Source organism: Corythoichthys intestinalis, chromosome 4 (assembly GCF_030265065.1).
Source record: "Corythoichthys intestinalis isolate RoL2023-P3 chromosome 4, ASM3026506v1, whole genome shotgun sequence".
Classification (NCBI taxonomy): domain Eukaryota; kingdom Metazoa; phylum Chordata; class Actinopteri; order Syngnathiformes; family Syngnathidae; genus Corythoichthys; species Corythoichthys intestinalis.
The window spans coordinates 2,705,097-2,729,087 of NC_080398.1; the positions used below are offsets into that span (position 1 = coordinate 2,705,097).

At 39.0% G+C, this 23,991-nt stretch overlaps 1 protein-coding gene across 3 annotated transcripts in view; it reads left to right on the forward strand.

Annotated features, from left to right (window-relative positions):
- LOC130914459 (protein PTHB1-like) overlaps positions 1 to 23,991 on the forward strand; it is a 233,758-nt gene that overhangs the window by 16,426 nt on the left and 193,341 nt on the right. For all 3 annotated transcript variants that reach the window (XM_057833669.1, XM_057833670.1, XM_057833671.1), the window contains exons 4-8: positions 1,577 to 1,641; positions 1,711 to 1,824; positions 8,900 to 9,074; positions 15,628 to 15,712; positions 19,156 to 19,339. In XM_057833669.1, coding sequence (XP_057689652.1) covers positions 1,577 to 1,641; positions 1,711 to 1,824; positions 8,900 to 9,074; positions 15,628 to 15,712; positions 19,156 to 19,339 — 623 coding nt within the window. The remainder of the gene's footprint in view (positions 1 to 1,576; positions 1,642 to 1,710; positions 1,825 to 8,899; positions 9,075 to 15,627; positions 15,713 to 19,155; positions 19,340 to 23,991) is intronic.

Consider the following 23,991-nt stretch of genomic DNA (forward strand, 5'->3'; position numbering starts at 1 on the left):
TAAACTCACTTTCACATAGTTCTATGGAACCATTATGCTATAAAATGGTGGAAAATAACAACTTTAGTTCAAATGAAGCTTCTTAACTCACTTTTACATAGTTCTATGGAACCATGGTGCTACAAAACGGTGGCAAAACACTACTTTTGTCGAAATGGAGCTTATCAACTCCAAGTCCTTGGCACAAAGATGCCACAAGATGGTGATGGTGACAAAATTAGTCTGAATAGAGCTTCTAAACTCATTTCAACATAGTTTGCCGGCACCAAAACCAGGTGCCAAAACACTACTTTTGTCCTAAACGAGCTTATTACCTCATTTGGACGTAGTTCTTTGGCACCAAGATGCTACAAGATTACAGCAAAGCACTACTTTGTTTCAAATGGAACTTCTAAACTCACTTCAACATACTTTGTCGGCGCCAAGATTCTACAAAATACAGTTAAATATGACTTTTCTCTAAATGGAGCTTCTCGGCGCCAATAAAGTTCTATGGAATCATGATGGTACAAAATGGTTGCAAACAACTGCTTTTGTCCAAATGAAGCTTATCAACTCACTTCAACTAGTTCTATGGATGCATGATTCTACAAAATGGCAGCCAAACACAAAGTTTGACTAAATGAAGCTTCTCAACTTACTTCAACATAGTTCTATGGAACTATGATGCTACAAAATGGGGTCAAAGCACCATTTTATTCCAAATGGAACTTCTTAACTCACTTCAAAATAGTTTGTCGGCACCCAAGATTCTACAAAATGCAGTCAAATATTACTCTTCTATAAATGGAGCTTCTCAACTCACTTCAACATGGTTCTAAGGAACCATGATGAATAAAAATGGTGGAAAACAAGTACTTTTGTCCAAATAAAGCTTATGAATGCACTTCAACATAGTTCTATGGATGCATGATTCTACAAAATGGCAGCCAAACACAAAGTTTGACTAAATGAAGCTTCTCAACTTACTTCAACATAGTTCTATGGAACCATGATGCTACAAAATGGTGTCAAAGCACCATTTTATTCCAAATGGAACTTCATAATTCACTTCAAAATAGTTTGTCGGCACCAAGATTCTACAAAATGCAGTCAAACATTATTGTTCTATAAATGGAGCTTCTCAACTCACTTCAACAGGGTTCTATGGAACCATGATGATTAAAAATTGTGGAAAACAAGTACTTTTGTCCAAATAAAGCTTATCAACTCACTTCAGCATAGTTCTATGAAACCATGATACTACAAAATGGTGACAAAGCACTACTTTATTCCAAATGGAGCTTTTAAACTCACTTCAACATAGTTCATTGGCACCAAGAGGCGACAATGGGGTAGCAAAACACTACTTCTGTACTAATTAAGCTTATTAACTAATTTGAACGTAGTTCATTGGCACCAACGTTTCAACAAAATGGCAGTCAAACACTACTTTTGTCTAAATGGATCTTCTCAACTCACTACTGCTTAGTTTCTCAGCACCAATTTGCTACAAGATGGCATAAAATCTCACTTTTGTCAAAACAAAACCACATAATTCCATTCAAAATTTGCCCTGATGATGATGTTCCACCAGGTGTTCGGATCTTCTCCACCTGGCCGTCCTTCACCCCAGGAAGCTGTCCGTCTACTCCGTCCTGGGTAACTTCCTCCGCCTCCTCTCGGCCACTTTCCGTCAAAGCGACATTGTGTCGACACGTGTGTTTCCAGGCACAACGGGGAACGTGGGCCACGGCGACCAGTACCAGATCAAACTGGTCTACGAGCACAACCTGCAAAGGACCGCCTGCAACATGACATACGGAACCTTTGGAGGCGTAACAGGTAAATGTAAGCACACTCAAACTAATGACGGCGTCTCATGCTGTGGGGACAACCCTGCCCTCGTCACAGTCCAAGAAAAACACGGGAATCCCCTTTAAAGTGCACAAAATGAATATTCCGAATAAAGGCCGCTTTGTTGAGGCACATGCGCGCATGCCAGACTGCGGCCTGGCACGATCATTCACTCCTTGTTTACATGAAGGCCTTTTCACCGCAGGAACTTGAGGAACTTTGGAGGAACCTCGCACGTGTTTGTACTGCAGCGACTCCAAATTTAGTGAATGAAGACCTTGCTAGTAGGGGTTCACAGAATGTTTCAGTTCCGACAAAAACGTGCCCTTAATGAGCCTTTTGTCTGGCTACTATTTTCCACCACTAGAGGGCAGTGCCCGTCAATGAATTGCTGTTATATGCTTTTTATTCCAATTTGCACTTAAAAAAACAACAATTTAGCTCTCCCAAGTACCGCACTTGTGACCAACATAAAATTTAGTGCAAGCCTAAGTGTTCATTAAAAATGAGACACGTGTTTTATTTCTATGACGGAGTTTTAATTATTCTTTGTCATAATCGTTCAATAAAATGTGTACATAAAAGTGAACTCATTGAAGCTGGTAGGACTGGCTCTGAATGCTCATTATTCAGTGCCATTGACTGCGCTAGACGTCAAATTCATTTTGGCCGGGAGGGGCGGATGAACGAATGATGAATTCATCAGTGGCAGCCAATAAGTATATTGATTGATTTATTTAGTTTTTGATTAGGTAAATGAAAAAATAGATTGAATCGAAAATTTAGTTTTCCCTATTTGTGTTATTGTGTAATATTCAAACATAAAAATTAAAGGATAAAATTAAATAATTATTTTTAAATTAATAATTAAAAAAATAAAATTCAATAGTGAATGTATTTTTCAAATAAATTAATAAAAAACTAAAATATTAAAATCTACAAATTTAAAAATTAAAATGAATATTTTTTCATAAGAATTCAATAATTAATGATTTTTTAAAAATATTAAATGGGGGAAATTAATGAAGTTTTTATATTTGTTTTTAATATAAACTAATAAAAACTAAAAATGTTTTTAAAAAATTAACAAAAAAATATTCATTAATTTTTTGTAATAAAAAAGATGGAAAAATTAAAAGTTATTTCTTCTATTTGTGTTTTCATTATAAAATATAAAAACAAAGATTTAAAAATGAATTTCTTGGGTACTAAAAATTCAATAATTCATGTTTTTTATGTGTAATAATGAAATTAAAATTAATAAAAATTTGTATGTTAATAGTTAAGTGTTTTTTAATTTGTTTTTAGTATATCAATAATGAGGGAAAAAAATGTTTATATAAAACTGAAACACAAAAATCCAGATTTTTTTTTTTTTTTTTTACATTTTTATATTAAAACAATAAAATGAATAATTATAAATAAACAAAATTTGAAAAATTTTTTCCTTAGGTTTTTTTAAATAAAATGAATGAAATTATTTTAAAATATATATATATAAAAGAATAAAAATGCTGTATAATCACGATTATAAATGACAATGTTTCTTTTTAAAAAAAATCTTAAATAAATGATCAAATTTAAAAAATAGTGTAAATCCAAAGAAAAAAAAAGTTCTGGATAATTTTTAGATCAACAAACAATCTCTCTAAACAATTCATTGACTCTCAAAATAACTGTCAACTATTCACCCAATCGTGGCACACCTTCATTAACTCTTTAAAATTCTTTAAATCTCTTTAATAGCGTCCATCACCTGTAGAGGTCCAATCCATTTGTACTGAAATTTGCTGGCAGCGAATGAACATCTCAAATGTTTCGACGTCTATCACCGTCAACTTGCCCTGAAACCCGATCATTGGCAAGAATGAATGAGATGCTGTTTCGTTAAGGGAATTTCCTTTCCTCCCCCTTCCTTTTAAGGTCATAGTTCACTTACAAGTAGTCACTAGAGAGTACCTCGCTGGCACACACAGAAACGTTGTGCCTACGCCGCGCTTTAACTTGACCTTAAAGCAAAAACCGCATCAGCAGCGCCGCGTCGTCCGGGCTATTTTTAAAACTGAGGTTATTATCTTTTATTGCTGTGTAATAAGTCGGCTTGCCGGGCACTGAATAACATCGACTTAAGCTAATAAACCAAAATAGAATGTTGCGGTTGATTTTAATACTTGATTGTGTTCGCTACACACAAGACACAAAGAGTTTCTGTATAATGCACAAGGCCCAACCTTTCATTGCCGTTGATGGTCAAACGACTCTAGGCCATTAAGCAACGGCGGCTGTTGATCGCCAAAAATTTCAGGTTTGTTTCGGGGATCATTGATTGCTCAAACATGGTGGATATGCAACTTTTTGCTGGTTTACAACATGTTATTGCGCTTTTTTTGTTGTTGAAAATGATACACATTTCAAAGTGACTGTGGCGTTTGTGGAAAAATTACACCTGTTTGGGGTATCTTCTAGAGCCTGGCGATTTACTGTTACCGAGACGGTTCACGGTGACCGATGTATTTTGACCATGTCAATAAATTAGTTTTTTTTTAATTACCGTAATTTCTGGACTATAAGGCGCACCTGACTATAAGCCGCCTCCCACCAAATTTAACACGAAAACAGCATTTGTTCATAGATAAGCCGCACTGGACAATAAGCCGCAGCTGTCTTCACTTTATTATGTGATATTTACACCAAAATATATTAACCGGTAACACTTTATTTGACAGTGGCATCATAAGACTGTCATAGGACCAAATGAGCCACCATAAAGCTTTGAACCATTTGGCTGCAAAGCTTCATTGCTTCATTTGGCCATCACTGCTCCCTTGGGGAAGACAGTCAAACTCTGCTGCCACCTGCTGTCAATACTGTTGTCGTCCATCGTGCCTCCTAGCATGCATTGTAGCGCTACAAATATAAATGACAATCAAAATACATGTTCTGTGCTAAATATTTCTTCAGTTACTCTTTTCCGTTTTTTTCATAAATTGCAACCTCTGGTATTTGGTAAAACTATTTGACAGTGGCACCATAAAACTGTCATAAGACCATCATAATTGTGACATGACACTGCCATGAGCATTAATGACATCATGACAGATGTCATTTTGTGTCATCTGGCAAATTATCTCACTTTTGAATAGATGCAAAAGATCCGAGCTGGGCATAAATGGAGTGTTGGTGACATAATTTGCCAGATGACACTTAATGACATCTGTCTTAACCATTCATTAATGACCATGATAGTGTCATAATCATGTCATAATTATGACAGTCTAATGACACCGCTGTCAAAGTGTTACCTATTAACCCAAATACATCAACAAATAAGCCGCACTGGACAATAAGCCGCAGGATTCAAAATGAGGGGAAAAAAGTAGCGGCTTATAGTCCGAAAATTACGGTAAACAAAAAAAGTCTTTTCAGCCCACTTTATTCTTTGGGACCCCTGCACTTGTTTCCCAAGTGTTCAATAATTCTTTTAAAAAAAATAATAATAATAATTTCTTTGGGCCTATGGTTAAATACTTACAGGTCTACGGAGCCCCTAAAGGGACATCGACAGAAAGAAAATAGATTTAAGCAATCTGGTGCGCACCAGAAACTATCTGGTAAACATTAGCATTATATAGCATTTAAGCGAGCGGACTTTTGCGATGCAAGTTAGCCAATTGTTGTAAACACTAGCATTATACAGTATATATCATTTAAATTAGCGGACTTTTGGTATGCAAGTTAGACAAGTGTTGTAAACATTAGCATTATATAGCATTTAAGCTAGCGGACATTTGCTATGCAAGTTAGCCATTTTGTAAACATTAGCATTAGATAGCATTTAAGCTAGCGGACTTTCGCTAAGCAAGTTAGTTAATTGTTGTAAACATTAGTATTATATAGCATTTAAGCTAGCAGATTTTTGCCATGCAAGTTAGCCAATTGTTTTAAACATTAGCATTATATAGCATTTAAGCTAGCGGACTTTTGCTAAGCAAGTTAGCCAATTGTTGTAAACATTGGCGTTATTTATCATTTAAGCGAGTTTACTTTTGCTATGCAAGTTAGCTAAGTGTTGTAAACATTAGTATTATATATCATTTAAGCTAGTGAACTTTTGCTATGCAAGTCAGCCAATTTGTAAACATTTGCATTACATAGCATTTAAGCTTGTGGACTTTCGCTAAGCAAGTTAGCCAATTGTTGTAAACATTAGCATTACATAGCATTTAAGCTAGCAGACTCTTGCAATGCAAGTGAGCCAATTTGTAAACATTTGCATTATATAGCATTTAAGCTAGCAAACAAGTTAGACAATTTGTAAACATTTGCTTTATATAGCATTTAAGCTATCGGACTTTTGCTAAGCAAGTTAGCCAGTTGTTGTTAACATTAGCATTGCATAGCATTTAATCTAGCACACGTTTGCTCTGCAAGTTGGCCAATTTGTAAACATTTGCATTATATAGCATTTAAGCTAGCAGACTTTTGATGTGCAAGTTAGCCAATTGTTGTAAACATTAGTATTATATAGCATTTAAGCTTGCGGATTTTGCTATGCAAGTTAGCCAATTGTTGTAAACATTAGCATTATATAACATTTGAGCTAGCGGACAGCTGCTGAGCAAGTTCGCCAATTGTTGTCAACAAATGCTATATAAAAATTGCTAATGTTTACAACAATTGGCTAACTAACTAAAAATTAGCATTATATAGCATCTAATGTTTACCTGATTGTTTCTAGTGCGTACCAAAAATTATCACATGCGCACCAGATTGTTGTGTGTACCATATTGCTTAAATTTATTGTATTTCTGTCGATGTCCCTTAAGGGGCTCCGTACAGATCAAACTAATACTACACTTTAATGTCAAATTTAATGTCAAATAGTTGGCCGTAAAATACTGTCATGCGGACCTCCATTGCCCCCTAGGACACTAGTTTGATACCCCTCTCAAGTAAAAAAATAAATAAAATGAGATGAGAATAAGTTTGGTTTTTTTTTGGTACAGTTTGACTGACTGGGTGGGTTAGTGCGTGTGTGTATAATCCTATGCACGTGTGTCCATATCTTTGTAATTGCATTGTGTTCACGGCCACTGTGGAACATGCTCATCACTCAAACACACACTCGGACACACGTGTTTCCACAGAGGAGCTGAGTAGGAGTGTGTGGCTTTTCTTTCCAAATCTCTGCTGACGGATGGTTTGCGTGTGTATGCGCGCGCTGTAGGTGGCTGTCTCCCTGACCTCCACTTGACGGCCGTCAGATTTTTAATAGCGCGTAGAGGCCTAATTATAGTCCTCCGGTCATGTCGCTGCTTCACGCTAGCGTGTATGCGCGCTAAGGTGTTAATGGAGATATCAGACGGAGTCGGAGTGAGAAATGTTGCAATGAAACGGGAGCAATTACGTGTGAGGTTAAAGAAGCTAGTCTTTGGCTGCCATTGACGGTGATGGACGTCCAATTGTGTGGCTGTTATTCATCTTGCTGATGTGAATTTAAACTAGTTTTATACAGTGGGGCAAATAAGTATTTAGTCAACCACTAATTGTGCAAGTTCTCCCACTTGAAAATATTAGAGAGGCCTGTAATTGTCAACATGGGTAAACCTAAACCATGAGAGACAATGTGGGAAAAAAAACAGAATATCACATTGTTTGATTTTTAAAGACTTTATTTGCAAATCATGGTGGAAAATAAGTATTTGGTCTATACCAAAAGTTCATCTCAATACTTTGTTATGTACCCTTTGTTGGCAATAACGGAGGCCAAACCTTTTCTGTAACTCTTCACAAGCTTTTCACATACTGTTGCTGGTGTTTTGGCCCATTCCTCCATGCAGATCTCCTCTAGAGCAGTGATGTTGTTTTGGGGCTGTCCTTGGGCAACACGGACTTTCAATTCCCTCCTCACCCCGCGGCATCAAAATGATAACAAGAACGGGGAGCTAAAATCCCAGAAACACACGGGGGGACCTAGTGAATGACCTACAGAGAGCTGGGACCACAGTAACAAAGGCTAGTATCAGTAACACAATGCACCGCCAGGGACTCAAATCCTGCACTGCCAGACGTGTGCCCCTGCTGAAGAAAGTACACGTCCAGGCCCGTCTGCGGTTCGCTAGAGAGCATTTGGATGATCCAGAAGAGGACTGGGAGAATGTGTTATGGTCAGATGAAACCAAAATAGAACTTTTTGGTAGAAACACAGGTTCTCTTGTTTGGAGGAAAAAGAATACTGAATTGCACCATACCCACTGTGAAGCATGGGGGTGGAAACATCATGCTTTGGGGCTGTTTTTCTGCAAAGGGACCAGGACTACTGATCAGTGTAAAGGAAAGAATGAATGGGGCCATGTATCGAGAGATTTTGAGTGAAAATCTCCTTCCATCAGCAAGGGCATTGAAGATGAGACGTGGCTGGGTCTTTCAGCATGACAATGATCCCAAACACACGAAGAAGCATTTCAAGGTCCTGGAGTGGCCTAGCCTGTCTCCAGGTCTCAACCCCATAGAAAATCTGCGGAGGGTGTTGAAAGTCCGTGTTGCCCAACGACAGCCCCAAAACATCACTGCTCTAGAGGAGATCTGCATAGAGGAATGGGCCAAAATACCAGCAACAGTGTGTGAAAAGCTTGTGAAGAGTTACAGAAAACGTTTGGCCTCCGTTATTGCCAACAAAGTGTACATAACAAAGTATTGAGATGAACTTTTGGTATTGACCAAATACTTATTTTCCACCATGATTTGCAAATAAATTATTCAAAAATCAAACAATGTGATTTTCTGTTTTTTTTTCCACATTCTCTCTCATGGTTGAAGTTTAACCATGTTGACAATTACAGGCCTCTCTGATATTTTCAAGTGGGAGAACTTGCACAATTAGTGGTTGACTAAATACTTATTTACCCCACTGTATATGGATTGGAGGTCTAGCGCCGTCAGAGGTAGGGGTGTGACGAAATACCGAAATGGTAATATATCGTGATACTTTATATATTAAAAGGTTATCGATATGTGATGATAGATGGCGATTACATGATGAACACCGTCTTGTTTCCGTCAGGTCACCACTCGCTTTGCATCCAATCCATGGACGGCATGCTGATGTTCTTCGAGCAGGACAGCTACTCCTTCGGAAGGTTCCTCCCGGGCTTCCTTCTTCCGGGCCCTCTGTGCTACAACCCGCGAACGGACAGCTTCCTCACAGTGTCCTCTGCCCGCCAGCTGGAGAGCTACAAGTAGGTTTCGCTGACTCCTAGTAAAGCGTCCGCACAAAAGCCCGGCAAGCGGAAAATAAAAACGTGACAAACCTCAGAAATTCACCCGATGTTGCCGTTTTGAAAACTAACGCAGCGAACAAGGTACGCGTTGTCGCACGTGAAGACAGCGTTTTGGCAGCGTGTCGCGTGCGTTGGCCGGCGCTATCAGGGCACGTGTAAAGTTTAAGCAAACATTATTGTCTAATTGTACTCATTGAAAGATGATCCTGGTGGAAACACACACACACAAACAAATGCAAATGAATTCCGACGCAAGTGCCAACACTCACACGTACTGATGGAGGTCTTGTGCAGGAGTCAGAACCCCCTTTCACACACATATCCAGAGAAATTCCCGTGGAACGTGACGCGGGATTTACTCACGTCATTGATTTATGCATGTAGAGATGTCCTGAAAATGACGTAGGTTGGACACTTACACAGACTTGTCCGGTGTTGCCCAATTATGCTCTCTGTGTGGCGAGTGCTGCTAGTACGATTTTATAACCCAGACATTACGTCGGCATCGGCTGTCACAATTTTGGTCGAATCGTGTTTTGTTATAGAGCCGGTTGAGGGAGCGTTCCCGAGGTCGTAACTGCAGCTAATTCAAGTTTATCAAGACTGTAAATCCATAGAGAAGGGTGTCGAGATATTAACTTGCTGGGCGCCATTCAACACCTCTGCTGACCTTGTTTTGAAATTCAATCCAAAACAATTTTATTTGTATAGCCCGATATCACAACAAGGTTGTCTCAAAGGGCTTTGCAGAGGCAATATGATACACAGTCAGAAACAGTAGATTAATTAATAAAGTTCAAGTCCTGGGCAACCCCCATCCTTAGACCCTCCATGTCGGCAAGGAAAAACTCCAAAAACCCTTTGGGGAAAAACGAGAAACTTTGGGGAGAACCACAGTCAGGAGAGATCCACTCCCAGGACGGACAGGCTATAAGGTGCCCTCCATAATTATTGGCACCCCTGGTTAAAATGTGTTTTTTAGCTTCTATTGTACTATTGCAACGGTATATTTACAGGTCTTGATAAAAAATCAGTCAGGAAGCTGCAGCTAGTACAGAATGCTGGAGCCAGAGTCCTCACAAATACAAGGAAGCTGGACCACATTACACCGGTTTTGAAATCGCTACACTGGCTTCCAGTGAGTCAAAGGATAGACTACAAAATACTACTGCTCGTCTACAAAACACTTAATGGCCTTGGACCAAAATACATGCTTAACTTGTTAGATTCCTATGAGACATCTAGACCCCTAAGGTCGTTTGGAACCGGTCTTCTGCATGCTCCAAGAACAAGAACCAAGCAGGGTGAGGCAGCATTTAGTTATTATGCTCCTCACCTCTGGAACAAGTTACCTGAACGTCTGAAGTATGCTCAAACTGTTAGCTCTTTTAAATCAGGGCTAAAAACGCTTTTGTTTAGCACTGCATATCCATAACTGTGTATATATTTCAATCTACCTGCTTTCTATTCCTCTCGTGCTTATCTCCATTGCTGATTTCAATCATTATTAGTAGTAGTAATTTTTATTTTTGTTTTATTTCTATTTATTTATTTGTATTCTATTTGTGATTAAATGCGATCTTTTGTCTTGGTTTTTACGTTGTATTGATTTAAATGTGATTTTTATGATCTTCATGTGATGTAAAGCACTTTGAAATGACCCACCACCATACTTCACAGTGGGTATGAGGTGCTTTTTAGCATGCGCATCTTTCGTGGCACACCAGACCCACGAAGCGGTCCAAGTTGAAGCCTGGGACCGTGTGCTTTGGTCAGATGAGACCAAGATTGAGCTTTTTGGAACCAAACACTCTAAGTGGGTCTGGCGTGCCACGAAAGATGCGCATGCTGAAAAGCACCTCATACCCACTGTGAAGTATGGGGGTGGGTCAGTGATGGTGTGGGGCTGTTTCGCTTCCAAATGCCCTTGTTAGGGTGCATGGCATCATGAATGCTTTGAAATACCAGGACATTTTAAATCAAAATCTGTTGCCCTCTGGCCGAAAGCTGAAGATGGGTCGTCACTGGGTCTTTCAGCAAGACAATGACCCTAAACATATGGCCAAATCTACACAGAAATGGTTCACCAGACACAAAATCAAGCTTGTGAAACATTATAGGAGAAGATTAGGTGCTGTTTTGTTGACAAAATGGGGTTGTACAAAGTATTAACACCAGGGGTGCTAATAATTATGACACGCATTATTTGATGTCAAATAATCATCTTTATGTGGGATTTTTTCCCCACTGAATAAATGCACTTGTATTGAAGGTTGGATTTTTCTCTTTTTTTCCATTAAGGTCCCATATTATTTGAATTTAAAAAATATATAAATTAGAAGCTAAAAAACACATCTTTACCAGGGGTGCCAATAATTATGGGGGGCACTGTATCAGCCTTACATATCATACAATATATAATCAAGAGTATTAGTAAGCAGTAGATTGTGCACAGCTGTCGACCAAATGGACACCAGCCAAGCTGTAGGAGCCCAAATTCCATTTTTTTTTTGTAATCAAATATGTTTCACTCAATAAAACTCATTTTCATCTTGTATTTTGTTAATGGCGACCAGTTACTCAAGATCTAATGAGGAATTTTAATCATAACATACTTTATCTCCCTCAACGTCTATCTGAATAAAATCATTCCAGTCTGTCATTTCCAGGAATTCCTCTCCCTTCGCATCTGTGAGCGCTCCTCCGACATGCCTCTCTCATCCACTCGGGTTTTACGCGTTAAGTTAAACAGCCCTGACGTTGGCGCTAATAGAGCGGGACACGTGGGCTGGGTGTCGGTTAGACTTGGCGGAGACTGTTCGCAGCTGCCGGAGAGATAAAAATACGTTCAGGTGGTGGAACAAGAAGAAGATGCAGTCGATCCAATCGAGACCTGTTTCAAATATACGGCTGCTGATTGGACGATGGCTGTTCTCGTCACACTCATGAAAACATTGTTTCCCGCGGAAGAGCAAAAACGTTGTTTCCCTACCGGGAAAGCTTTTTGTGATGTTCTTTTCTATTCTTTAAATAAGGAAATGATGTGTATTTCCAACAGAAAATTCAGAAATTCCATCCTGCTCCATTCAGCAGAGTTGTTTTTGGCAGCCCTTTTAATTTTCGTCTTAGTCTTAGACTTTTGGACGATAATACTTATTCGTATTAGTCATACACGAACAGCAAGGACACCTCAAAACATTGACACGGTGAGATTTTGAGATCTCCCCGATGGTCTGCCATCAAACACGCATCTGCTCTAGGGTTGTCTGCTCGTTCTGTGAGAAGAATCCTCCATGAAGAATTGAAATTTCATCATGGTGCAGGAACTTAATCCACACGATTTTATTGCTCGTGAAAATGCATGTGAGACACTTTGCGAGGCCAGGTTCCTTTTTCTCTGAAGTTGTTTACCCATGAAATAATCGAGTGCCGGCCAGGAACACTAAACACATATTGAAATGTCTACGGAATGCACGTTGCGTTGCGATGATTGAGCGACTGCTTGAAAAAAAATGCCTGAACAGCGAAAGCATGTTCCAACTTTGTCCACTCCATGATGCTCACTGGGGTTCCTGAAAAATAAACACGAAATAATGCATGTTAAGAACCAAAATTTAAGCCCCACCCTCTCAAATAAGTCTATCCCTACCATCCTCAGAGCAACCATCGCTTCAGAGCGCCAAATTTAAATCAGCAAGTTGCTCTGCCCCACCCTGTATTTTAGTGATTTCAAAATGTTTGTCTTCCTCTAGTTTTAGTCGACATTTAGTCAATATTTTCATCTGTAAAATTTGACTGTTTCACCCAATAAATAGATTTTAATAAAGTTTCCAACTATTTTGAATGAACATTGACAGACGAGCACATATTTTAGCAGCTACAAATACAGTGTATCACAAAAGTGAGTACACCCCTCGCATTTCTGCAGATATTTAAGTATATCTTTTCATGGGACAACATTGACAAAATGACACTTTGACACAATGAAATTGGTCAAATTGGTGTGCATGGCTGTCACCCCAGGAGGAAGCCTCTTCTGAAGACGGTACACAAGAAAGCCGGCAAACAGTTTGCTAAAGACATGTCAAAAAAGCACATGGATTATTGGAACCATGTCCTATGGTCCGATGAGACGGGCGGGCTTTCTTGTGTACCGTCTTCAGAATAAGCTTCCTCCTGGGGTGACAGCCATGCACACCAATTTGATGTAGAGTGCGGCGTATGGTCTGAGCACTATAGGCTGACCCCCCATCTCTTCAATCTCTGCAGCAATGCTGACAGCACTCCTGTAATGAGTCACATGACGTTTTGGAGGGAAAGTGATGAGCAGTACTCAATTTGGACATTTAGGGATGTACGTAGTTTCTAAGGGGTGTACTCACTTTTGTTGCCAGGGGTTTAGATATTAATAGCTATATTTTGAGTTATTTTGAGGGGAAAATAAATGAACTGTATTTTATAAGCTGCACACAGACTACTTTTCATTTTGTCAAAGTGCGATTTTGTCAGTGTTGTCCCATGAAAAGATACTTAAAATCTGCAGAAATGCGAGGGGTGTAGTCATTTTTGTGATACACTGTATATTAGGGGTGTAAAAATCTCGGTTCAGTACGTACCTCGGTTTTGAGGTCACGGTTCGGTTCATTTTCGGTACAGTAAGAAAACAAAATGCAAAATATAAATGTGCTAGTTGTTTATTACACACCTTTGTGCTTTCAACAATAGGAACATTAGCCTATACAAAGCTAGAATTCTGCTCAAAAAGTAGCGGGTGTTTAAAGATAATCCAACAACAATTTGCCTTTCAGACCCCGCGTATTGGTCAGCTTTCTTTCTGAAAGAAAGAAGAAAAAAAGTCCTGTGCTTAAGAGAAAAGCAATCCCAATGACAAAAATTTTAACATGTATTTTACAACTGAAATGCCTCAATGAATCATTTCTTTTTTCTTGTGAACGGTTTTCAAAAGCTTTATTGGTGGATTTTCTCAAGTTAAAGCGCCCCACAGAAATTAATAAATTTAATTGTGTAATGAGGATCTGTGTATTATACTTATTATTTAATTACAGGTGTTTTAGCTCATTTCAATTTATTTTATTTAAATGGGCTATTATTTATTTTATTATGTGTTTATATTTTACAAATGTGATGTAATATTCATTTATATTGTATATTTTATGTTGTATAACTTTAGTTCCTATGTGAATATTAGTTCCTACTTGTTTTGTTGTGGTAGGAGGGTTTTGTATTGAACACGGGGCCGTGTTGGTTATTATTATAGCAGAGAGTAAATCAACAAAGACAAGTCAACTGTGCCCCGATCTACCACTCAAGAGATCTGATGGACTCAAAAAGTGGGTTACGATTGCATATTAGTTTGAAAAATGACTGGATCCACCGTATTTTTACACGAGTGACTTCTGGTCTGCGCGATCCTAGCTACCGGTAGTAGTATTGACGCAGGAGGGTCGTGTCTCGCGTCAAATAATAAACTCTGCTGTTCTTTTCGTGTGCGTCGTGTTGAGCTGTTTCTGGGACGCGTCTAACATGCGGCTGCACTGCGACTGGTGTGGATTGGCTGTTTGATGCCCGCGTTTCACTGCGTTCTCGCGGCGGCCACGTTGTCGCGCCGTTGACGTTTCTAGGTTATACTGTCGTACTGTGTTGGTCCTCATTATAGTAGAGAAGACAGAGTAAATCTACACAAAGAAACTGTAACCCGATCGACTCACAGCCTCGAACACATTATGTCAGAAACTCGTTCGGTACGCCTCCGTTCCGAACAGAAGCACCACGTACCGAAACGGTTCAATACAAATACATGTACCGTTACACCTTTACTGTATATCATGTGATAATACACAGGAAAAAGGTACATTATTTTCATTTAATTATACCCACCTGGATGCCACGAACTGTATGTTTAAAAAAAAAAAAAAAAAAAAGTTGCCTGAGAGTTTAAGAGAACGTTTGCCATTAGCAATAGCCTAATACCCTAACACAAACATGAATACTATGCTATGCTAACGCTTCAAGTTACATTTAGTGTGTGATGATCACTCAGCACAGACCTTAAAAGGCTAAAGCGAAATGACATTGTCTCTTGCCAAGATAAGATGACAAATCTTACCTTGTGTGTCTCAAAACAACAATAGAGAGACTGGAGAGGACACTTGTGGGTGAGTTGGGGGTGCGCAGCACAGCACATGAGTGACACAACCAGACACTGCTATGATGCAGGCTAACTACACATAAAATGTCACACACTGTGAGCGCGAGACGGAAACTATGGCGCATTTTGGTCTCGTTCTCGTCTCGTCAGATGAAAACTGGCATTTGTGTCGTTATGTTTTAGTCTCCAAAGACACGTTTTTAGCTTGTTATAGTCTCATCCTCGTCATGAAAAAATTGTTCCTTGACGAAATATTTTCATCATAGTCATTGTTGACGAAAACAACACTGCCGTTCGGGCAGCGTTCTTGGAATTGAATATCTGCTCCTCTCCTCTCCTCAGGTACGAAACACTTGCCGTCGCCACGGAAGCGGAAAGCCGCCAAGACCCCGAGCAGCCCCTCAAGACGGGCAGCAAGAGGCTGACCGTGAGTCTGAACCCCGCTGTGATGTCACTTGTTCCTGTGTCGGCCATTAGCGCTCGTTAACGCTAACAAGCCCAATTTGCGAAAATAAACTCATTGACACGGCTCCTTCGATGCTTCTGGCGTCGTCTTAGTTGTACTTGGCACGGAGGATCTTTACTTGCACCCGGTTGACCTCCCATTAGCATTCATGGAAAGCTTTATGTAGCACACTAGTAACCGTGACAACAGACTGATTTAAAGCACCACATAAGGAAAATAATGAGGTGTATACAGCGAGAATGTAAACATGTCACTGAAATGTTCACAAACAGTTGAATTACCGTTGCTCTGATACCGATACAAGCATCGGTACTGATACGTCATTAAAACGACGTCATCGGTATCGGCGAGTACTCAGAAATAACGTGACGATGCTTTGCGATATGTACTTTTCGAGATTATGTTTACAACCGTTGGTCGTCCCTGTCAAAATGGCCGCAAGCTACATACACCACTGTGAATTGAATCCAATTAACTCCAAAAAATTTCAAGTGAGATGGTTGCAATCCCTCCCGCTTTTAAAGATTTGGACGGCTAGCACTGTTAATGGCAGCCAATGAGCTAAGAATTACAATGTGATCTTCGATTGGCCAAGACTCTCCCACCAATGAGGTTATTAATAGTAGACGTCCAATCCGTTTGAAGTGGGAGGGTAACAACTAGGGCTGCAGCTACCCATTATTTTATTAGTCGATTTATCGATGAACTAATCGAGTAATCGGATAAGGAACATAAAAAATTAAAATACCTGAGCTGAGCCTAAAACGGTATAAAAAAATAAATTAGGGCTGTCAAATGATTAAAATTTTTAATCGAGTTAATCACAGCTTAAAAATTAATCGTAATTAATCGCAATTCAAACCATCTCTAAAATATGCCATATTTTTAAGTAAATTATTGTTGGAATGGAAAGATAAGACAAGACTGATATATACATTCAACATACTGTACATAAGTACTGTAATTGTTTATTATAACAATAAATCCACAAGATGTCTTTAACATAGAAAGACTTGTTATTCTTAAAGGATAAATGTGAGTTTGTACATTGTGACTAAATATTGCTATCGAGTGTATTTGTTGAGCTTTCAGTAAATGATACTGTAGCGATTTAACTTCTGCCCAAATGCATGATGGGTGCAACCATGCATAAATTGTTGCAACCATGACTGTGTGTGGTGCCCGCAAATGCTATATCTTCTCTGCGTTGCGTACAGTACATGGTGTTAAGAAAATATCAACGTCTTCCATTCTTCCCACGTCGATTTTCACACCATTTATAGATATTGTGTTAGAGATGTCAATTAAAAGTTGCTTGATGCTGTTCCTTAGCACTGTACTGTATATAAGTAAATCAGCGCCATTTTAGGCTGTTTGCGGTGATGCGTGAGTAGGTCGTTCCGCGCATGCGTTAATTGTGTTAAATATTTTAACGTGATTAATCAAAAAAATAAATTATCGCCCATTAACGCGATAAATTTGACAGTCCTAAAGTAAAGATCTTAGTACAACAAAAGTACAATTGGCTAACTTACATAGCAAAAGTCCGCTAGCTTAAGTGCTATAAAATGCCAACTTTTTTTTTTTACAATGCTCTTAACAAATGGTTCAGGCAATATACCTGTAAACGAAATTATAGGGCTGTCAAACGATTACAATTTTTAATCGAGTTAATTACAGCTTAAAAATTAATTAATCATAATTAATCGCAATTAATCGCAATTCAAACCATCTATAAAATATGCCATATTTTTCTGTGAATTATTGTTGGAATGGAAAGATAAGACACATGTTTTTTTACAATGCTCTTAACAAAGCGTTCAGGCAATATACCTGTAAACTAAATTATAGGGCTGTCAAATGATTAAAATTTTTAATCGAGTTAATTACAGCTTAAAAATTAATTAATTGTAATTAATCACAATTAATCGCAATTCAAACCATCTATAAAATATGCCATATTTTTCTGTAAATTATTGTTGGAATGGAAAGATAAGACACAAGATGGATATATACATTCAACATACGGTACATAAGGACTGTATTTGTTTATTATAACAATAAATCAACAAGATGGCATTAACATTATTAACATTCTGTTAAAACGATCCATGGATAGAGGGACTTGTAGTTCTCCAAAGAAAAATGTTAGTACAAGTTATAGACATTTTCTATTAAAACCCCTCTTAATGTTTTTGTTTGAATAAAATTTGTAAAATTTTCAATCAAAAAATAAACTAGTAGCCCGCCATTGTTGATGTCAATAATTACTTACACAATGCTCATGGGTGCTGAAGCCTATAAAATCAGTCGCACCCAAGCGCCAGCAGAGGGCGGCAAAACTCCATAAAACACAACAAGTGAGCATTTCACTGTACTGTCATTTAAATCTGTCTGAGTGGGGCATCTGCGTTAATTGCGTCAAATATTTTAACGTGATTCATTAAAAAAAATTAATTAACGCCCGTTAACGCGATAATTTTGACAGCCCTACTAAATTATGAATGCAAACATTAGCTCAAACAAAAACTTAGCTTATGTTTACACGGAGCAGCTGGATTCAGCCATGTGAAATGAGGCAGACCAGAGGGCAGTGTATCCACCCCAATCAATAAAACGAAATGCAAACACTTTCAAAATAAACCATTACAATGCCACTTTAATTAAACGAATACTCGAAGCAACTAAATTTAATTTGAATATTTTTTTCTATACTATACTATATTCGAATACTCAAGTTATTCAATTAATCGTTGCAGCACTAGTAGCAACCATCCTACTTCAAATGGATTGGACGTCTATTAACGTCAATATCAGATAATGAGTTAAAGCAACACTTGGTAACTTTTCAGTTTTGTCGAATTTGTCGAGGTAGACTGCTTTTCCCATGAGTATCAGAACTGTGTTTCCCATTAAGACGAGCGCAGACCCGCACCGTGTTGTAAAATTATCAAAAGTCAGTCTTACTTTTACTACAAATGAATATCAACTCCAAAAATCAGTTATCGGTCCCGCTAACTTCGAATAATGCGTATCGGTCTTGAAAAACTTAAATCGGTCGATCTCTTCACCTGATAGGTTGCTGTGGCAACAAAGGTGTCATCTAGCATAAAGTGACATCATGAACAGTCAAAACCCATCATAGTTGCTCAGACTGAGAAGCATCTTGTCCATATCTGATATGAAACTACCTTCCTTATGTGGTTTCAATCAGTTTCACAAAATCAGATTTTTGTGATTTGTGACTGTACAGACTACAAAATACCCATCCAGTTACAATCTGGATGGGCTAAAATCAATTTTTGACTAGATGTAATTACTTGTTATATTCATTGACCGAAATATGCCTACACATCACTAAAATTCACAATATCGCCTGCTCCTAATGAGTGCTTTCCCCGCAGCCTGACTGGACGTTGATTCTAGGCGAGCAAGCCCTGGACATCTCCGTGCCGTGCTTCTCCCACTCGGCCATGTTCATCTTCGTCCTGGGCGAGCGGAACCTTTATTGCTTGCGAGACAATGGGCTTATTTACTTCATGAAGAAGTTGGAGTTCAACCCCAGCTGCTTCTTGCCGTATGCCTCATGTGAGTTTACATGAATAGACATCCATACATGCATTTTTCCCATAAAAAAGCACAGAAATTATGACCTGGATGCTCTGATGAAAGCAGTTGTGTTTCCTTTGGTGTTATACCAACACATGTGCCGCCATTTTGACCCCCTCCTTGCCAGAGATGGGCGGTAGTACATTACATTTACTTGAGTAACATTTAGGGAGAAATTTACCGTACCCCTTGTTTGTGGTTTTAAAAAAAGTAGGTATTTTAGTTGACCCTCGTATAGGTCGCATCACTTTCTGAGAGATTTCTGGGCCATTTTTTGGATGGATTTTGTTATTTATTGATTATTATTTAGCCAAGTACACAACACAAATGATGCCAATGTGGTAATTATATTAAATTTCTGTTTTTTCTTAAGTCATAACCGTCTCACGGTAACCCTTCCTCATCATGATGGTTGGAAGCTCTCAAATTCCTCTTCATCATCATTATCACTTTAAAACATGTTACTCAATTTTTTGTGTGCGCCTGCATGTTCCCGCGGGGTCTTAAAAAGTCTTAAAAGCATTGAATTTATAAATAGATACCTGAAAAAGTATTGAATTTACATATCTGGGTCTTAAATTTTACGATGTATAACTTTTCCGTGTCTCATTTCTCCTCAAAAGTGTCATTTTGATTAAATAAACGTAACCTCAATTAATAAACTGGGCGAAGGAGCCAGTCATTGAGAACTCAATGCAGCCAGAGGTCAAAATCGTCAATAGCAAGCACTGATGGATTATGGGATATTATGTAGTTCTTTTGACTTGCTAACTCAGTGCTTCTCAATTATTTTCTGTTACCCCCCCCCCTCCCCGGAAGACGTAAATGTTCCGCACCCCCCCAACTCTCTGCCACCACATACTGTAGTATCATTTGTATATAAAATCCTTATTATAAGTACAACTCTGTATAACATTTTGTTCTTTTTGATATTAACAAAAAACATAATATAGATCAACTTATAATAAAGTGTAAAAAAAACAAAACAAAAAACCCCACATCCATTCTGCAAAAATCCACTCAAGATACATGTTTGACTGTTTACTGCTGAAAAATAAAATTTACTAAAATCAATAAATAATAATAAATTCAAATTGATTAGCAACATTAACTCATGAGGACAATAAGTCGAACAATTGGACCAAAAAAAAAAAAAAAAATTAATTCGCCAAAAGGGTAGTGTCATTGGACAGAGGGACAGTTTTTATTTTTGCTGCAGGCAGTATCCGCTCCTTTGCTATGGTGTTGGGTTATTTTGCACTGAGCAGCTTGGTATGCCACCTTATATGATGCTGACAATGCTCGCTGGTTTACTGATGTAACACTAACAAAGCGGAGGATTGTTGACAATATTTGGCACTCGCTATAAAAAATAATTACTATTCACTGTTTGAGAAGTACTTTGCTAACCCAAGGCAAAACAGCGTTGAGTCAATGAAAGATGACTACAAATATGGCTGTCCCGCGTGAATTCCGTGTCACGATGGGAGTCTCGACAAAATGTCATGCTATACACCTCACAGACGCAATTTCTTTTTTTTACACCTAGCCAAACATTTCATATTAGAGGGATGGGGAAATGTAAATTCAACGAAGCATGGTTGAGTAAACAATCCTTTCGCATTTGGCTCAAACCAGTGGATAGCAGTGTGCTCGAGGTTTTTCGCATTTCATGCAAAAAAAAGAAAAAAAAACAGCTGGGTACAATAGGCATGAAGGCGCTAGAGTCCCATCATAAATCCTCCAAGAACACAACCTCCATGAGAGGAAAGAAACAAACTCCCTCCATTGCCGGTGTTTTTCAATTTGCCTGTTTAAGCCAGCCAGATGCTCACAAGCCTGAAGAGACAGAAGCTAAAGCCAGCCAGTAACCTGCTAATATAAGTGAAGCAACAGCAGCTAATACTAACTAGCCAGCTAGCTGCTAGTGCTGCTTCCCCAGCCCAGCTACGATTGCTAGTGGATGTACGCACATCGTTTGGATCCACAGCAACTGTTATGTACTTCCTTGCTTTAAGTCAGTACTTCTCAAATAGTGGGGCGCGCCCCCCTAGGGGGGCGCAGAGCGATGCCAGGGGGGCGCATGTGACCTCGGGGAACATGCTTTTTTTTTGTTTTTTTGCCGTACTTGAATAAAGTGTACTTGCACATCCACTCAGTGGGTGGCAGTGGCGCTCTCATTTTCTGAGTGCGCGCAGTATTTTTGAACTAAGGAAGAGCACTCAGCACACACAGAAAACAGATATGAAGAGCAGTGTGCCGCCGCCGCCGCTATCGAAAGCCGCTTTCCGACTGGACTCACTCACGCAGCGACCCACTGTCTTGTCCGGTGTTCTGACAAATTTTGCAAACCATCAAAAATTGCTACCTTGCGGTTTTGCGCATGCGCGTAACGTTAAAAATGGCCGCGAATGCAGCGATTCCAAAGTAAACACGACAAACTTTCTTTAAAGAAAGGAATATTTACTTAGGTTTGGCCATGTAAAGACATGTACAAAAGTTCTCAGACACATCCGACCATGTTAGCTGCACACAGCAACTGCACCCTGCGCTCTCACTGTTAATGACGTCGCCGTGTCGTTAAGTATTAATTTACGCCATTTTCGTGTTGCACATGTATGTTTATGATGTATCTAGTTTAGTTAGCACCTTTGGATAACATTGAGAGTCCAACTGAATGTAAAAGAGGGCATTTTCAGCTCCACAAAAGCTTTGGGAGCAACATTTTATAAGGGAGCAAATTTTGATAGAACATGTCTAAAAATAATTATAGCAGACAGCTAGAAGCCAAATCAATTAAGACGCCACTTAAAGACATTAGATCCCAATATCATTGATAAGCCGCTTGATTGTTTTTAAGTGAAAACGTGCCGAATATTGCCAACAATCGTCCTGCTTTGTCAGTGTTATATCAGTAAACCAGTGAGCATTGACATTGTTAGCATGCTCATTGCAAAATAACTCCACACTATTGCAAAGGAGGTAAATACTGTGAGCAGCAAAAATAAAAACTGTCCTTCTGTCCAAGGACACTTTTTTTTGAGTCCATTTTTTGGCATATTGTCCTCATGAGTGAATGTTTCTAATCAATTTTAATTTGTTATTATTTACTGATTTTATTATTTTATTTTTCTGTATCAAATGGTCAAAAATGTACCGAGTGTATTTTTTACAGTTTGGATGTGACTTTTTTTGAAATTCAGGCAAATTGATGCGTGTCAAGTCTTCTCTGTTACAAACAAAACAATGTTAATAAAGTTTATTATAAGTTGATCTATGTTACTTTTTTTCTTTATTAGAAACAAAGGACTCAATGTTAGGCAGATGCGTATTTATAATAGTAATTTTATAGACAAATGATAATATTTACAGTGGCGGCAGAGAGTTTGAAGGGGCGCGAAACATTTACGTCTTTCTTGGGGGGGCGTAACAGAAAATAATTGAGAAGCACTGCTCTAAGTACATGTAAGGCCGAGACTTGAATGGAACAACACTTCTTTATTCAGTGTACTTCTCAGCATATGTGTCACCGAAACATCACAGAGATTCCTTTTATACTGTAATACCACACCCACAGGAAGTGCACACTATGGCAACAACATTGTGACATAAATATGTGACATCTCCTATTCTCCTCACCCTTTGCATAACATGTCCAAGAAATAAACACAAAAATACCTCCTGTTTTTCCCCCATTACTTATTACTTATAAATCCAATCTATCAGGCGGTCGCCTGTCGCGTGCAGGATAACGACGTTCAACAGTCACTTCCGATTTTCCACTTGTGGAAACCGGTTCCGATGCTGTTTCAGGTTCCGGTTGTGCATTGGTTGAATTAGACACAATTACAGCAAGATTGTATGGGTTTGACACATCCGGTAAGCTAGAAATTTCTGATATTTTTGGCACATCCGGTAAGCTAGGCATTTCTGGTATAATTACACTGCTAGGATCATCACAATCAATAGACAGTTCTGGAGTAGTGTCTGGTGTTCCCAACAATTGATCCACATGGCGACGCCAAACACCATCAGCTGTCTGAACTGTGTAGGAAACAGGCCCAGTTTGAGCAATGATGGTGGCAGGGGCCCACTTTTCCTTACTCTGATAACTCCGGGCCGTAACAGAGTCACCAGGTGCAAAAACTCGGTTCTTGGAATGCAGGTCTCTGTACTTGACTTGTTTCCGTTGATCCATTTGAACAATCTCGCTCAGGGTTGGTGGTTTCAGAAGATCCATGCCAGTTCGCATCTCTCGAGAAAACATTAGGCCCGCTGGTGATACCTTGGTAGTTGCATGCACAGATGTTCGGTATTTGAGGAGAAATTTGTGTCGTCTCTGATGGAGTGTACTTTGCCCTTGTGATGCTTTGAGAGCATGTTTGAGGGTCTGCACAAACCTCTCTGCCAAGCCGTTGGTTGCCGGGTAATAGGGAGCCGACTTAATGTGTTGAACCCCATTGGCTTGCAGGAATTCAACCATTTCTTTGGACACAAATTGGGGCCCGTTGTCTGACACGAGTTGTGCAGGGGCTTCGAAACGACTAAACATCTCCCCTAACTTCTCAATTGCCTTTTCCGATGTGGTTGATTTCATGATAGCTACCTCTGGTCACTTACTATGGGCATCG